Raw genomic sequence first — 18,673 nt, 5'->3', positions numbered from 1 at the left:
TTCCACATGATAGTACCCTGATCAACACTATTGCAGTTTAATTAATAAACCATATTGTTTGGTACATGTTTCTATCATTACGAACATTAAATAAATTAAAACTACATTAAAAAACTAAAAGTTTTCCCTTTAAAACTTAGAAACTGGAAAAAAAAGTGTCTCTAGTAAAGAAGTGTCAGCCATTAAGAGCATCAAAAACTGGTACAACCTATTATTTATTTTTTTAAACATCCAATAATATTTAGACCTGCAGCAAACATACCTATCACATTGTAAGTCAAACGTTATTGGTAATAGAAAAAAAGTATAGCACAACCTGGACGACGTGGTGGTATATTTTATACGTATTGGGGAGGTAGGAGTATATTTAATATATATGGGGGTAGTGGGGGTATATTTTATATGTATTGGGGAGGTAGGAGTATATTTAATATATATGGGGTGGTGGGGGTATATTTTATATGTATTGGGGTGGTAGGAATATATTTAATATATATGGGGGTGGTGGGGGTATATTTTATATGTATTGGGGTGGTGGGGGTATATTTTATATGTATTGGGGTGGTGGGGTATATTTTATATGTATTGGGGTGGTGAGGTATATTTTATATGTATTGGGGTGGTGGGGTATATTTTATATGAATTGAGGAGGTGGGGGGATATTTTATATGTTTTGGGTTGGTGGGGGGGATATTTTATATATATATATATATGGGGGTGGTGGGGGGATATTTAATATATATATGGGGGTAGCAGGGGTATATTTAATATATGGGGGTGGTAGGGGTATATTTTATATGTATTGGGGAGGTGGGGCTATATTTTATATGTATTCGGGAGCTTTTTTAAAAAAATGTATATATATATATATATATGTATTGGGGGCGTCGCAACTTTTACCATTGTGTCTAGTATTTTTGGACAAGCCATCTGGAAACCCTACCCACCAATGCTAAAAATGTAAAATCTCCATTCTAAGTCTAGCTAGGAGGGCTCGCTCTCCCCCCGCCACGGCGCCTGGCACCCCAGCTCGCTCTCCCCCCACCCGGCATCGCTCACTCTCCCCCGCCCGGACATGGAACCCCGGCTCCGCTCGCTCTACGCCCGCCCGGCACCCAGGCTTGCGTCACAACCGCTCGCAGCCTAGCAGTGCAGCACTTCCGGTGCCTGCTGCTGCTAGTGAGCGCGTGGGAGGCTGGGAGCGACAGTCTGCATAGGTTTGAACAGTGGTTCCCAAACTGTGCGCCGCGGTGCCCTGGTGCGTCGTGGCTTGGCTAGAGGGGCGCCGCGATCAGGGCCACCAGCAGCGGGGAACAAGGGCCAGTTAATTTAAAGAAAAAAAAAACGCTTCACCCGGCGCCGGGTCTTCCTGTTGGCAGCGCCGGAAGTAGGTTGGGTTAGCTTCCGGCGCGAGAGGGAGGCCCGGCGCACGCTGGATAAGCAGCATCGGGAGACAGATGTCTCCCAGCAGCACTGCCACCCCCCCTCCCCCGGGCCAAAACCGCCACCCCCCGGCAGCATCAGTGCACCATAACCCCCCTTCCCCCCCCCCCCCCCGCAGCCAACCGGCCGTCCCGCCACCCCCACCCCTCCCTTACATAGGGCTAGCACCGCCGCACCCGCAGCATCGGCCCTCCTCCCCCCCTCCCCCCCGCAGCACACCGCCCATCCCGCAGCACACGGGCCCTTGCCCCCTGCCCTCCGCAGCACACCGGCCCTCCCCCCACCCCCCGCAGCACACTGGCCTCCCCCCTCCCACCAGCCACAGCACACTGGCCCTCCCCCCCACGTGGCACAGGCCCCCGCAGCACTGACCCCTCCCCGTGCAAGGACCGGGCTGTTCAGCCACCCCACGCAGCACTGGAGGGGGTATTGGGGTCATTTTTAAATGTATTGGGGGTGTTGGGGTAATTTTTAAATGTATTGGGGGTATTGGGATCATTTTTAAATGTATTAGGGGTGTTTAGGTAATTTTTAAATGTTTGTGTGTATATATGTGTGTGTATATATATATATATATATATATATCTACACGTTTTTTTGTATGCATTTGGGGGGGTTTTATATATATTTGGGGGGTGGGGATTTTTTTGTATGTATTTGGGGGTGGGAAGTTTTTTGGTATATATCTTGTGGGGGGAATTGTGTGAGGGCAGGATGGAATGAGTGAGCGTGGGGTAATAGACTGAGGGAGACTAGAGAGGGGGTTTGTGAGAAGTAGGGGAGAGAAATACATGCAAGGTGGGAGGGTGGGACGGAAAGGAGAGAAATACATGGGAAGGGGGGGAAAGAGATGGGGGCTTGTGAGGTGTGAAATGGGGGGGGGGGGCGGCGGGCAATACCGCTTTCAAGGGGTGGGGCGGCCCTGCTAAAAATGTTTGTCCAGGGCCCCACGATTTCTGTTCGTGGCCCTGCCAGATGGTACTGGATTTAGTGCGCTTGCAATGCGCCAGGCAGCACGTGCGTCTCTGCAAAAGAAAAAAAAAACCTCCCCCCTCTCCTGATTGGCTGGCGCGTGTTGGTGCGCTGGCAGGATTTTTTTTGGCCCGCAGCAAGCTCTATACGAGCTTGCAAAGCGAGGCCCACCCCTTCCTGCATGGAGCACGTGGTGAGTACTGCTCCATGTCTTTCTTGCTTCCCCCTTACCCCCCTGCTCCGATCCCCCCCCTGCTCTGATTCCCCCCCCCCCCCCCCATCTCCGATTTCCACCCCTGGCTCCGATTCACCCCCCTTGCTGTATGTGAAAGTGTCTGAGTGTGTGTGTCTGAGTGTGTGTGTGTGTCTGTGTGTGTGTGTGTCTGTGTGTGTGTGTGTGTGTCTGTGTGTGTCTGAGTGTGTATGTGTCTGAGGGTGTGTGTGTGTCGGTGTGTGTGTGTCGGTGTGTGTGTGTCGGTGTGTGTGTGAGAGAGTGAGGTTGTGTGTCTGAAATAGTGAGAGTGTGTGTCTGAGAGAGAGTGAGGGTGTGTCTGAGAGAGAGTGAGGGTGTGTCTGAGAGAGTGAGGGTGTGTGTCTGAGAGAGTGCGGGTGTGTGTCTGAGAGAGTGAGGGTGTGTGTCTGAGAGAGTGAGGGTGTGTGTTTGAGAGAGTGAGGGTGTGTGTCTGAGAGAGTGAGGGTGTGTGTCTGAGAGAGTGAGGGTGTGTGTCAGAGAGTGAGTGAGAGTGTGTGTCAGAGTGAGTGAGAGTGTGTGTCTGAGAGAGAGCATGTGTGTCTGAGAGAGAGTGAGTGTGTGTCTGAGAGAGAGTGAGAGTGTGTGTCTGAGAGAGAGTGAGAGTGTGTGTCTGAGAGAGAGTGAGAGTGTGTGTCTGAGAGAGAGTGAGAGTGGGTGTCTGAGAGAGAGTGAGAGTGGGTGTCTGAGAGAGTCTGAGAGCGGGTGTCTGAGAGAGTCTGAGAGTGGGTGTCTGAGAGAGTCTGAGAGAGTGAGAGTGGGTGTCTGAGAGAGTGAGGGTGTGTGTTTGAGAGAGTGAGGGTGTGTGTCTGAGAGAGTGAGGGTGTGTGTCTGAGAGAGTGAGGGTGTGTGTCTGAGAGAGTGAGTGTGTGTCTGAGAGAGAGTGAGTGTGTGTGTCTGAGAGAGAGTGAGTGTGTGTGTCTGAGAGAGAGTGAGAGTGTGTGTCTGAGAGAGAGTGAGAGTGTGTGTCTGAGAGAGAGTGAGAGTGTGTGTCTGAGAGAGAGTGAGAGTGTGTGTCTGAGAGAGAGTGAGTGTGTATCTGAGAGAGAGTGAGAGTGGGTGTCTGAGAGAGAGTGAGAGTGGGTGTCTGAGAGAGAGTGAGAGTGGGTGTCTGAGATAGTCTGAGAGTGGGTGTCTGAGAGAGTCTGAGAGTGGGTGTCTGAGAGAGTCTGAGAGTGGGTGTCTGAGAGAGTCTGAGAGAATGAGAGTGGGTGTCTGAGAGAGTGAGAGTGAGTGTCTGAGGGAGTGAGAGAGGGTGTCTGAGAGAGTGAGTGGGTGTCTGAGAGAGTCTGAGAGAGTGAGAGTGGGTGTCTGAGAGAGTCTGATAGAGTGAGAGTGGGTGTTTTAGAGAGTCTGAGAGAGTGAGAGTGGGTATCTGAGAGAGTCTGAGAGTCTGAGAGAGTGAGAGATGGTGTCTGAGAGAGAGTGGGTGTCTGAGAGAGACACCAACTGCGCACTGCAACTGTTAGGTATGTATATACACCTTTGTTTTCACTTTGGGCGCCATGGAAAAATCCTGATCGCCTTGGGGAGCCTTGAACCGAAAAAGTTTGGGAACCACTGGGTTAGAAGTATATACCAGTGACTGTATATTTATTTTGATATTTCTTCAGATAAAAAAGGGGGTACAGGTTGACTTTTTTCACTGTACTGCAGTTATAGCTTGTAAAGTGATGTTTCTCCTGTGAGGTATTGTAAAAGATATATAAAAGATTGTTTTATGAATAACACTGTAACAGTAAGATGTTAGAATAAATTGTAAACTAGATATTCAGGGGATATTAACCATTCGTTAGCAAATCGTTAATTTACATTTTTATTCATGTGAGTGATTGTGTAGCAGGGCCCCGTGCACTGCTTTGCCCGGGGGCCCCTAATGTTGTTAAGATGGCCCTGCCCCCACCACCCCCATATATATTAAATATACTCCTACCACCCCAATACATATAAAATATACCCCCCACCACCCTCATATATATAAAATATACTCCTACCTCCCCAATACATATAAAATATACCCCCCCACATTGTACTTTACCTATCTCCTACAGGACACAGACAGCACAGGAATATGTTTCTGGCCCGCCGGGGTGTGGGCTCCGCCCCCGCTGTCCTCTGATTGGCTGTCCTCTAGTCCAATCAAGGACAGCACACTGGTCCTCCTTGCTCTGCCCAGCCACCGTCCCGGCCCTCCCTCTCTCTGCCTCCGCCCGCCCTCTCAGCACTTGACGCTCGCCTGCCCTTGCCACTGACCATGCCAGCCCTCGCACTGCCACTGCCGCAACAATTTTATACCGGATGACAGGCAGCAGAATTATCGGGTGAAAACCGGACATCTGGCAACTCTATGGTGGGCATGCATGGGCCGGGCGCGTGGGGCCACCCTCTGCTGTGGGGCCCCCGGGCAACTGCCCAGCGTGCCCATATGTTAAGACGGCCCTGGACGGAGGTGATGATTAGTGTAAAATAAACCAGAAATGGATCAATGCAATGAAAAAAGTGAATAAAATGCAAAAATAGGTGATCAAGTGCACCAAAATGGTGATGGATTGAACTCACATATGGTCTTTAGTGATCTGTGTACTGTATATGTATTGATAAATCAAGTATCTATTTCAATAAATTCACCAATTATACTCTGGTCTAATATATGTGTTTTTCAGCTTGCGCTCTTTTCTGTGTTGCAAAAGTTATGGGTATCTGAAAATGTAGCTTTATAAATACCCCAGAAGGCCCAAAGCCTGCATTAGAGTGTTTACATGGCAATACTGCAATTTACTATCGCTTACTTCCCCTCACCTTGCAGACTACAAAGGGCTTTATCAGAAAAAGAAAATATATCGTAATCTTCTCAAATAAGGTTCTTTGAGGTCTAGGCGTGTCACCAAGTGAGAGGGGATTAGCAGCAATATTAATTTAGGTTTTGGACAATGGCCAGTCAAAGCTGACATCCTAATTAACAATATTGTTAAGCAATAGCATTGCTAACAATTTGTCATAAAGTGCTGAGGTTCGACGTGTCGTATTCTTAAAATCCAAACTCGCTCATCTACATTAATACAAGTAATCGCACTGCCATTCCGCGCTAACTACCATTGACTGGAATGGACGTTAGCACGAGATCACAGTGCGATAAGCCATATCGGAGCTAATTGAATCTCCCCCTTAGAAATCTAACTGATACAAGGATTCCTGTGTTTTTGCAGATACGCCATTATTTTACTGGAAATAGCTACAAGAAATGATCTGATGCAGGTAAGCTATGATATTGAATATTCAATGGAACAAAATACTATCTCACATAATGAGACACCTGTAGTTTTGGCAAAAACATTATGCAACTTTTATCAAGGGTTCTAGGTTATTGCCACATTTGTTAAAAAAAATCAGACACATATTTTTTTTTTTAAAGTTAGTTTGTAAATTTACTTAATGAAGATAATAACATTGTTATGTTATTCACAAAATGCTGTTTCATAAACTAGTAGAATTGGTGACATTAATGAGTGTTCGGCTACAGTGGAACACTTTATCTCTACTGATAAAACCACTACAGATTATCCAGTGGTTCCTTTCTTTAATATGTTTGTATATGTCTGAGACTCTGCTCACTTGTTCTTTAAGGGGACAGTGCGTTTATGCAAATAAATGTTTGCACCAATTTTGCTTGTAGTTGCATCAAATAAGGTCTTGTTATATTTAGTTTCTTATTCCAGTGTAGACTGTTAATCAATGAGGTTTGTGCTAGCTCAAACCTGGCAAATATTTTGGTGCAAAAAAAAGGGAGACAGCATGATACCGGGACACATAATTTGATGCATACAGTAACTTTATAATATTTGAACCCAAAAACTCCTCCCTAGTTCACTTGATCCCCAAATTGCAAGTGGGAGTACAAAAGGTAAATTTGAAGCCAAGATTGCAGAGAAAAGGTAAAAAAAAAGCAAAAAGCCTCACTTAACCTGTGTTTAATTAAAAATGTCATTGATAAGTACAGAAGTGAATTTCCAGTGGTTTCTGCGAAGCCGAATTTGCTCTACAGCTGCAGCTCACAGGGATAGCACATACTTTGCTTCTGGCAAATCCCGGCTGCAAGGAAAGTAAGAAACATAGAAATTGACGGCAGATACAAAACATTTTGCACATTTAGTCAGACCATTAACTTGGGTAACATCGGTACATTACTAAAATAACACACAAAGTGTACCAATATAATGTATACCCTGTTCATTTATGTAACTGTATGTATTTGTAACCATGTGTTATTTGTCATTTTAACTCTATGCGCAGGACATACTTGAAAACGAGAGGTAACTCTCAATGTATTACTTCCTGGTAAAACATTAAATAAATAAATAAATAATATAGATAATACTATGGAAATGCTCTTGAATAAAATATGCAATTAATTTCCTGGTGAATGTGAACCCCACACATTTTGTTGATTTGTAGTCCTGGATTCATTTTCACATTCACAGCTGAAACAAAATACACAAGGGTTTTTTTTTATTAAGAAGTTTTCTGTCAAAATCTGTGATTTTTTTTTTTATCCTCCAAGTATAGGACAGCAGATTGGACTTTTCTGCTCTATATTAAGTATTTCAGGCTGTTAAACATCCACAACACGATTGCAGTTCAAAAGGTGTCCAGTCTAAATAAGAAGATTAGAGCATAAAGCAAGTTACAGCACATAAGATAGTGTATATGATGTCAGGTCACATTATACTGGAAGGTGCTGGGGAAATCCGCATACAATTCTTTACTGAAGAGTGACAAGGAATGAGCCAATGAGGAGGCACTGACCTTGAAACCATTTCAAGGTGTCACCAATCCCAAACATACATGCAAAAGCAGGGAGGGTTCTAAATATCAGAGCAAGAGAGTAATTGACACTGTGTCAAAGATGAAAGAAACTGAATGTGGTATTGATATGAAAGTTTGCAGAACGTTAGAAAGATAAGATGGGGATAGACTGGGTGATGACACACAAAAATAAAAACAAAGCCATGAGTCACGCAGCCGGTTACATGGAGATAAACTAATAATAGATGACCGAATATTGTTTTCCAATTTAAAGAATGTGTTATGAGCTCACCCGGGAAGTGTTTGAGGCGACTGGATTAAGAGGATATAATATGGGGTCTTGGGTATCCTTCAGATGATTAGAAGATGAAAAGAACAACATGTAATGAGTAATGAGTAATCGTGATAATTCAGCAGTGGTAAGTGGAGATGAGATACTGACAGCCTATCAGATTCAGTATGTTATATCCAATTATTCATACGTGCCACCAGAGACTTGCTCACAAAATCACAATTGACTCTAGGCTAATATTAGTACTCTTGCTTATAGTTAATACAGGGCGGAATGTAATAAAACTTGAAGAAATCAGTGCAAATCAGCGGTAAACAAAAGAAAACCCAGCAACCAGGAGTTTAAATAAATAAATAAATAATAATTTGCATTGAGTGAGATTAAATCACCAGTAATAGGCATAATGTGACCGCCTGCGATCCAACGCATTTCGCACCTGCCGTGGTATGTAATCAAAGATCAATGAATTACGATAACAAGTCTTCAAACTGATTATAACCTCTGTGTCACTGGTTTGCTTGCATATAATATATACAGTACGTATATGTATATACTCTTGATCATGTCAACGTAAAATAAAACTACAAATACCTAATGCTTTTTTTTTTATTCAAACCAAATTTTTTCCAATTTACTTTTATATGGTATTGTTCTTCTTTGTAGAAAGATGAAACCAGTTCGGCAGAACATTGCTGCCTCCCTTTGCCGGAGTTAATTAAAGGGAAATCAGACAATTCCTGTCCTTGCCCATCAGAGTATGTAGAGGTAAGTCACTGACAGCCCAATTTAATGAATGGTGTGGTGCCTTGGTGCACATTGAGATCCATCCATGTAACTAGGAAAAGTGATCACCATTGCAAATTTTCTAATAAGTGCCCTTATGATTGCAACTTTGAAATCCCTCAAACATTCTTAAGATATGAGAATCAAACAAAAAATGTATGCAAAGAAAGTGATTGCAAACAACAGACCTTTCTGGTGCTTGGACAGCAGAGAAGAAAAAGTTATTTCCAGTGTATCTAAATTCCTTTGGATCAACTGGAGACCTTGATACAACATGTAACTAGGACAAAAGCCTTGGTTTAGTGTTTAGCACTGTGCTTCTGGTTTGAGATCAGTCAGGGTTCTTAGCGTTCATCTGATAAGCCGCACAGCTCTGACTCATCCGATTCGCAGCCGACCGGCCTCTTCCAATGACATCACCACAATGTTCTTCCAGGTACGGTGTCTGCGCTGTGCCACCAATCCTGCGCGTTTCGAGACACTGAATTGCGGGTCTCTTCCTCGGGGTATAAAGAGAGTGATGATGCAGATGTAGCGCCCCCCCTTACCCCCCTACTGTTCGGACACTAAGAGGTTAATTATTGGTATGTCCCCAATTTTGTCTCCTTCCATCCTCCATAGCTAGTGTCATTAAGAAAGAGGGAGGTGTTTTGTCCTTCTATCTAAATACAGTAGCTCTAGCCCTTCTTCCATTTTTAGTTCTTAGGTTCTCAGTTCAGTTCAAAATATGTTTAAGTTTTAGTTTAAAAAAAACTGCTAATAGTCATAGGACAGGATGGGAAGTTATCCCACCCAGGAAGGTGCCAACGAGCAGGAAAGCACTATGCCTAGAAGGATCTCAGGCTTTCAGTGTCTAGGTAAAAAGGGTGCTGCCTCCGCCTGGCTGACTGTACAGCAATAGCTCCTGTCACGTTGAGCATATATACATAATATAATATATATATATATGTAGCCCTAAGAGCCCCCCCCCCCCCGGTCGCAGATCGGACCCCCTAGGGTGTACTAAGGTCTGGCTACATATGTCTAGGTGGTGCATACCTGTGGGCAACAGGAGGGCCTGAGTCTCCCGCGATGGTGTGGGGGAGTATAGGACCAGGTTTCTGGGGTTCTTGCCTTCATCTGATCTCAATGGTGCAACGCCTCCATCTCTGTGAAGCCCCAGGGATAAGGGGTGGAACCCTTACAGAGAATTCCAACTCAGGGATGAGAGAGTCCAGTCTCAGTCTTTGTTAAAAGTAGCAGCAGCTCTTTATTGTTCACAGCAGCACACAGCACACAGCAGCAGCAATCACAGCAACACGCTAGTATCAGGTACAGAGTCTTCTCTCCCCAGACTGCACACCCTCAGGATGGTCTCAGGGTGCTCACTGTATCCCTGCCACCACCCCAAGCTGCGGGCCCTCAGGGTGGGGCTAGCTCTTCCCTCACCCCCTAGGCAGGGTGAGAGGCATTGGTCCACCGTAGCTCTATCGGCTCTACTCAGGGCCTGCCTGATCTCCTCCAACTGTATCACACTGACAGGAACTCGCTCTCTCAGAACTGACACAGACTGACACTGACTCCCTAAATAGACTGTGCACTGCCCTTTATGACTTTGGCAGGCCCCTCCTCTATGTCTCTTGCCTTAGACACAGAGTCAGGTGGCCTACCTCCACCACTCAGGGCAGGGCTTGAAGTGGGGGAAACCCATGATAACTACTGGCAGCCTGCCCTTAGCAGGGCTTTACCAGTAGGAGGATAGACGTATAGCCCTATTTCTTACCAGGGCTACATATATATATATATATATATATATATATATATATATATATATCAGTTACTAGCTGCAATTGTGGTTAGTGGTTTCTAAACACCACATAGATTGAACCTGATCTGCTGTGAGTATCTCAATTTAGCAAGACAAGTTTAGGAGCCTGCAATTGATTTACTAGATTGGGAGCACCCTGAACCACTGCCTTTGTTATACAAGCAGTGTGGGGTCTGGATGTATATCTGATCTCCTATCCAGATACCTTTCCTGGATATTTTAGTGTGAATACCTGCATCATACCTGTACCTGTATTTTGTACTTGCATAGTATAATCACCTACAACAACTAGGGGTTATATTACCAAACCAGCACACATTATTTTGCTGCAAGCTCATAAGCTTATAAACCGATTACAGCAATTGACTTGTACGAGAAACACCTCACTTACTTTTGGCATTTACCTTTCAGTGGATTATAATGTAGGTATGACAGGGTTCCAATATACCTATACACACATTGCTATAGGGTGATATATATATATATATATATATATATATATATATATATATATATATATATATATATATATATATATATATATATATATATATATGTAGCCATGTGTAAAATTGGTGTACAGATCTCTCTCATGCTGGCAGTAATCCTGGTAAGAAGGCAGGGTTGCCAGTAACTATCATGGAGGTTTGCCCTCAAACCCTGGTGAAGTGTCATATGTGGCAAAGGAAGTGACAGCATGCTTTGTGTCCACTGTTAGTGACATAGAGGTGGGTCTTTCTGGAGTCTATATATTACAGAGCACTGCCTAAAGTTAGTGTGTTATGTTCATCCTGAGTGAAGTGTCTGCAGCAGTTCAAGTCTGTTTGTCAGAGAGTCAAGTGCAAGCTGATTACACACTGTGTCCAGGGACCTGGCACAGCTGGTGGTCTCCCTTAGGGGAGAGGTGGAGAGCAACTAAATTAAGAGAAGAGGAACCTTCTGCATGGAGTACCTCAACGAAATGAGCAGCTAAGTACGACCGCTATGATGGGCAGTCTGCCACGTAACATGCCCTGGTTCAAGAGATCCTTCCTGAGTGAGTCTGGAGTTATTCCCCAGGAAGATGCACCAAGGAGTTCCCTGTCAGATACTCTTCCCTGCTGCCGTAGGGATCCTGATGGGGTGGAGGCGCTGTACCAAATGTGAGTAGGACTCAGAACACTACCAACCAGCGGGAGACTCAGGAGTCCTGTTGCCAGCAGGTGCACCACAACACACATACATGTGATTGGGAGCAGATTACACCCACAGGGGACAATATGAGATTGGGTGGGGGTCTGACCATTATATTTTTGGAGGCGTTGCTGAGAGACCTTTCAACAGGACAGGCTTTTGCTAGGCACACTGGGAAACAGGAGAGTGTATGCTGCCAGTCAGTGCTGTTGGATGGGACGGGAGCCTAGGGGTAGTCAGGAAAGGTCTGGACGACTCGCAAAGCACACCCTAGGGCCTTGAAAGGAGTAAAGTGGGTCTGGAGACAGGGCTATAGCTGTTCTAGTCACCTTGAGGCAGCTAGTCGTAGGATGCCTGAGGGGATAGCCTGGTTAACATGGGTCAGGAATTCCTGAGAGGATCTGCGTTAGTGATAGCCAACAGTAGGTGGACGCCCTAGAACTGCATGGGAGAAGCCAGAGTACTCTAGCCAGTAGCCAGAACACTTACCACAGAGCACATACTGGAGGAAGGTAGACACAGCATACAGTGAGAGAGTGAGCCTAGCCTGAGGTAGTAACATGAGTCAGACATACATGGGATACATGTAGGGTGGTGCACTGGCATTCTTTATTGCATCGAAATGGTGGCTGCCAAGCAGAGAGGAGCACCATGTGCGATAGCAAGTATCAAGTAAAGATGGCGACCGCAAGTAGTGAAGTTCCGCGCGGTGCAGAGAATCTAAGATGGCGGCCAGCGCCTGATGGAGAGCGCGCACGTGGTGTGTGTACCACAGAAGAACAGACTACCGAAGTGACTTTGGCTAGTTTGCAGAGGTATTGCCAAATTGCGGATAGTGATGCCGCATCGCCAGCACAAGTCCCCTTTTGTTCTGCCCTCGCCCATAGCCCAAACCCCTGCCCCTGTCACCTCGTCATCCGGGTCCCTATCAAGCCAAGGATTGTCTGGGGAGTCCCGGGATACCTCCGAGGAACGGACTGGGGGGAATGTTTTACTTCTGATGAAGGATCGGGAAAGGAAACGATTGCTTCTGGGGTGTCGTCGAGAACTAATTTGATTGATTGCAATGCCAATGTGAGGGCTAGGCCGAGACGCTTAGGGTCAGCCTCTAGGTCCACAGGGATCAGGAATGTCTTCTGGGGGAAAACCGGAGGAAAGTGAGATAACAGTGGCAGTAAAAGAGCAGGCTGTGGAGAAAGAAACCAGATGGTGGGCTCCTATGTTTGAGGGGTATGAGGCCTGGTTGGATCGTACGCGATTCATATTAATAAGGAGTGACATAGTGGACCACTGGTGGGATGAGGGTCAGTACTCAGATGAGGAGCGCCTAGAAGAATTAAGGAAAAGATGGTACGATATTCAAAAGGGCCTAGTTACTCCCCGAGGGTCTTCCATACTATATGACGTGGTTGCTCCCGAAGAACCATTGTCGTTGGTGCTGCCAGGCAGGGCAGGTAATAAGAAGCTTATCCGCATCAGCAGGGCTGAGAGAGCAATAGTTGCCAGATACAAAAGGTCTCATGGTCTGGAATATCCGTATGTGCCTGGACCTCTCATGCAGGAGATAGAGGATAACAGGGATACGTGGCTGAGGGAGACTGTTGAGGATTACATTATGTCTAAATCGGGTGGTCATGCACCGTACAAGACTGAGGAGAGGATATCTTACCTTATGAGGGTATGGAGTGTTGGGCGCAACATCTTCATGCATAAGATGGAGTATAGGCCAAAGAATGGGCTGCCCAGATCTTACAGCATTACAGTGAAGGATGCCAATGGGAGGGAGGTGCAGAAACCAGACCCTAGGCAGTATTGCTAAATTAGATTCTCCTTAGGAGCAGTACAGTCTTGCAGGTCAGGATGTGTTCTGTGATAATGTATTCCTATTCTAACGTATACTGATGTGTGTTGCAGTGCTACCTGAAGGAAGGTTCCGCAAATTTAGATCCCAGCCGGGTCGTTGGGTTCCACCAGGGGGACATTGTAGCCATGTATAAAATTGGTGTACAGATCTCTCTCATGCTGGCAGTAATCCTGGTAAGAAGGCAGGGTTGCCAGTAACTATCATGGAGGTTTGCCCTCAAACCCTGGTGAAGTGTCATATGTGGCAAAGGAAGTGACAGCATGCTTTGTGTCCACTGTTAGTGACATAGAGGTGGGTCTTTCTGGAGTCTATTTATTACACAGCACTGCCTAAAGTTAGTGTGTTATGTTCATCCTGAGTGAAGTGTCTGCAGCAGTTCAAGTCTGTCTGTCAGAGAGTCAAGTGCAAGCTGATTACACACTGTGTCCAGGGACCTGGCACAGCTGGTGGTCTCCCTTAGGGGAGAGGTGGAGAGCAACTAAATTAAGAGAGGGGGAACCTTCTGCATGGAGTACCTCAATGAAATGAGCGGCTAAGTACGACCGCTATGATGGGCAGTCTGCCATGTAACATGCCCTGGTTCAAGAGATCCTTCCTGAGTGAGTCTGGAGTTATTCCCCAGGAAGATGCACCAAGGAGTTCCCTGTCAGATACTCTTCCCTGCTGCCGTAGGGATCCTGATGGGGTGGAGGCGCTGTACCAAATGTGAGTAGGACTCAGAACACTACCTCAGACGCCTGTCATGGTGATATTCCCCATTACCAACCAGCGGGAGACTCAGGAGTCCTGTTGCCAGCAGGTGCACCACAACACACATACATGTGATTGGGAGCAGATTACACCCACAGGGGCCAATATGAGATTGGGTGGGGGTCTGACCGTTACATAACAAAATAATAACTAAATGTTTCAGGACTTGATTGTAAAACTGCTCAATCTATGGCATCAGAACCATTACCAACAAGCGGGAGACTCAGGAGTCCTGTTGCCAGCAGGTGCACCACAACACACATACATGTGATTGGGAGCAGATTACACCCACAGGGGCCAATATGAGATTGGGTGGGGGTCTGACCGTTACATAACAAAATAATAACTAAATGTTTCAGGACTTGATTGTAAAACTGCTCAATCTATGGCATCAGAATTTAACAGCAGCTTTTGTCTATCCTTAATCATTAGACTGCATTTAATAAAGAAGGTTTTGGTTCGGTAAATAAAGTCTTTGCAAACCATTGCTCTGCATTTGACGCAGAGGAGCCAAGTTCAACTTTTGTGTGGTCATTTTTTTTAAAGAAATAAGTTATTAATAAAATATTAATTTCAACATGTATTTTTCCAAGACTTATCAAACAAGCGAACACATACATGTGAGGTGTATCTCTATGTATCTTTGCTTATCTGTTTAATATGCCAGAGTGTGTTAAGAACAAAGTGACACACATCTTGTGATATCCCAGTCAAGGATGAGAGACCGGTGTGTGCACAGTTGTTAGTAAAATGCAGCATGTACTTTGTACTGAATGTACAGTACAATTTGTGTTCACATCTCCCATGCTATCAAGAATGGTTCTGCAATTCCAGTCCGATTAAATTACTTCTCCTTAAATTATGAAGCCCTGAAATGTTATAGTTTGCATAAGGCTGCTAATTGCTCAGTTGATTCAATTGCCTTATAATACCTCTACATATCAACAGTGCAGGGTTCTAATGTAGATGAATGTTAAAAGTTAAAAGTCATTAGTGGTGAATATCAACACACAAATACATTTGGGAGACCTGGCAAGATCTGAATATGTGATTATTGCTCTGTGATCTGTGAGAATTAGAAGCTCTAGCTAAGTGTACATATAAAAATGTAGCAAGCGTTACTTTTTTCCCACATCCCCTGTTAACATGGGTTAATGCAAAAATAACGGCAATCGGCTGAGCAGAGGTTACCATTCCCTTCTCCCCCTTCCCTATCTGTATTCAGCCAAATATCGGCAGACAGTGACTAAAACTGCAGCTTAAAAGGTTCACTGAGCCAGATAGCGAATTGTCACGTAACTGCAACATTTCGATTAAAAAAAATAAGTATATAAGGGCTCATGTGGCCTGCTGCATTTGCTTCTAACTCTTGAGTATTGGTGTGTGCAGAAGCAGGAGGTCGAAAGGAAAGACGCAGAGCGATTCCGAGTAAGATTGTTTAGTGGTGCGATGAGTGTCAGTGTTAGATTGTGGGAGTGTATTGAGTGTTAGTGTGTGTTAATAGTAAGTGTGTGATTGTATTTGTATTGAGTGTTATTATATATACAGATACAGTGCTACTTAAGTTCCCTTTGGGTAAGAAGAAACTACTTTTGTATGGAGATTGAAAATAATATTAGTGAACCCTATAGCTCAGCGCAAACAATATATAAATGTGTAAATACAATAGGTGAATATTAAGCTTACTGCTAAGTCAAAGCTGCCAAGGGGGTCTCTGCCTAACAAGTTTCTCACAAACGCATTTACAGATAATAATACACAAAATGCAGTGACCCGGCGCTCCAGGCAACAACAACAATACCCCAGTCCAATGATTAGTCCAGATGGATGAGGAAAGTTCTTTACAATGTTCCAGCTGATGGGGAGATGATGATCCAATTTCTGGCTGTTGGTTCTAGACTCCTCCTAGTGTATAATAGACAAAAAGGGGAAAGACCATTGCGCAGCTACAAGAACCAATGAATTACTCCACAACAGAATAAAAGTATTGAACTTACAAACATTCTGTGTCGTTGTAACCTTTGAGACAATCTGTGCTTTAAACCTCTTCTCTTTCAGATATCACGAATCCCCCATGTTGTCTGTCATTCATCCAAGTTTTCTATCTGTTCACAGCATTACCACTTAGACATGGTTCCCCAGTGTTCCCAGAAAGGAGATGACATAAAAGATGCGCAATGGTCTTTTCCCTTTTTGTCTATTATACACTAGGAGGAGTCTAGAACCAACAGCCAGAAATTGGATCATCATCTCCCCATCAGCTGGAACATTGTAAAGAACTTTCCTCATCCATATGGACTAATCATTGGACTGGGGTATTGTTGTTGCCTGGAGCGCCGGGTCACTGCATTTTGTGTATTATTATCTGCTTTTGTATGGAGTCCGATCGCGGCCCGATCGCAGCTTCCCCGCGCACAAAAGCTTAGTAATGCTGGCTGCCCTGAAGGGATTAACGCAGTGGGGGATCCTGCTTCTGAATGGGACTTCCTCTGCGTTAATCCTACTGCTCCGCCACCATCTGTAAAATGTAAGTCCCCCTCTCTGTGTCTCCCCGAGCAGCTCTTACAGCAGATCGCACTATTTTTATTTTTAGTACACAGTATTGAAGCAGGGGGTCTCTGGAGCCGAACGGTATTCATTTCAGGTCTAGGAATCCCCTGCTTCCCGAAGTACAGTCCTCTGTATGGGGTGCCGGTATCGCCTGCAAGTTTATATAAATGCAGTTTGGCTCCTTAGACCTCCTGCTTCAAATCCTATGTACTTAAAATACAAATAAACTAAAAGCAGAGCTTCATTACTTCAGTGGCTAACGCTAAGGTAATGAAGAGGTTTAACCCTCTCGCAAAATCCCTCCCCCCCAGGTAGTCTAACCACTCACCAACCCCCCCTCCACTCTCTCTAGACTGATGCCCAATTTCCCTATTAGCCAGATGGGTTAAATCTGGCTAATAGTGTTTTTTCAGCATTAACAAAAATAAAATACACATACTGTAGTACAGTAATTACCCAAAAAAATTAATTATACATTTGACACATAAAACCATTGATTGTCACCAAGGATAACTAGAACCTCTTAATGGGAGAGTGTAGATAGCCACATTGGCAATCAATATTAAGCTTTTAATTAAAAACATACATTAACAGTTAAAATACATCAATAACACCCCTTCATTACCTTAGTGGCTAGCCGCTAAGGTAATGAAGGGGTTTACCCGCCCACTACATACACACCCCTTGGGAGGCCTAACCACCCTCCCACAGGCAACAAAACCCATCACCCATCCCCTCAACTCCCGTAAAACCACTTCTCCCCTCCCCCAACCACCACTACCACACGCAGTAATGTAGTAGTCAGATCTGGCTAATAGCACTTTTGCCAATTGAGAAGCGTAAAAAATACACATTACAAAATACAATAAAATATACATTACAATAAAATCAATGGACACCCTATATTACATAAAAGTAGTACTTGCCCCTGCCAGGATGAAGGTCGTCATCCTCCTCCTCCTCAGTGGCACCAACATCCAATAAAGGGCTGATGCTAAACCATTGAAACACTGTCTATTGGCCAGTAACACCTTGATCACCTTAGCGGGTAATAATCGCTATTATAATAAAGGGGTTAACCCCTCTAGCTACCCCCCTGGGAGGCCTAACCACCCTCCCCAGGGCAAATATCCCCCTCACCCACCGCCTCTACCCCCAACAAAACACCCGACCCCACCTCACACAGTAACGGGCAATAGCCAAATATGGCTTATAGCGCTTTTGCACGAGTAGCATAAAAAACCACAATAAAATAAAATACAAATTACAAAAGCACTAGCCATTAAATCCATTGACTGTCACTGTGGTTACCTATGCTCTCAACAATGGCACAGATAGAGACATTGGCAATGAATGGGTACCGTACAGGCAAAAAATGTGTTTCTTACCTTTGCCGGGATGAAGGCTCACCCACCTCATCCAACTGCGGCACCAATCACCTCACTTGACCCACAAAGCAATGAATCTCACTTGTCCCACGAAGTAATGATCCTCACTTGACACACAAACTTTTGTAAAACATAAAAGGTGCTTTATTTGACATCTGTCTATAAGGCTCCACAATTATTGGCATACATCTCGTCATGCACATAAAAGTGTGTCTTTCCTGGCTTATGGGAGACAGCTTCCCATGAGACTGCAGCACTGTTTGCAGCTGCTCCTTTTGGGTGGTATTGAGCTGTTCCCCCATGCCTATCTATTCTAGTTCCTCTGGCTCGGCCCCCCTGATTACATCTGGGAGAGCCTCACTCTCCTGATCTTCGGCTAGTGGGCTGCAAACGGCCAACAGTTCCGCTCCACGCTCGCGGTAGGCCTTCAACATGTTGAAATGGTAGATCTGCTGCTTCCTGCCCTTAGTTTTGCACATGTTTTTCATACAGTATCTCTCGGGGCTGAATGGGGCTACGCAGAATTCCCCTGTTGTGAGATATTTTAGTTTACTGTTCATTTGAACTGGTGTTAATGTGTACTAAGGCTTAGCACCAT

At 44.9% G+C, this 18,673-nt stretch overlaps 1 protein-coding gene across 1 annotated transcript in view; it reads left to right on the top strand.

The window, feature by feature from the left end:
- LOC142492444 (atrial natriuretic peptide receptor 1-like) overlaps window positions 1-18,673 on the top strand; it is an 87,032-nt gene that overhangs the window by 25,225 nt on the left and 43,134 nt on the right. Inside the window, exons 4-5 of the mRNA XM_075595084.1 lie at window positions 5,872-5,920; window positions 8,424-8,525. Of these exons, the coding sequence (XP_075451199.1) occupies window positions 5,872-5,920; window positions 8,424-8,525 (151 nt within the window). The remainder of the gene's footprint in view (window positions 1-5,871; window positions 5,921-8,423; window positions 8,526-18,673) is intronic.

Source organism: Ascaphus truei, chromosome 1 (genome assembly GCF_040206685.1).
Source record: "Ascaphus truei isolate aAscTru1 chromosome 1, aAscTru1.hap1, whole genome shotgun sequence".
NCBI classification, from domain to species: Eukaryota; Metazoa; Chordata; class Amphibia; order Anura; family Ascaphidae; genus Ascaphus; species Ascaphus truei.
Note: the sequence above shows the minus strand (reverse complement) of the source record. Positions and strands in the feature narration are given on the sequence as shown.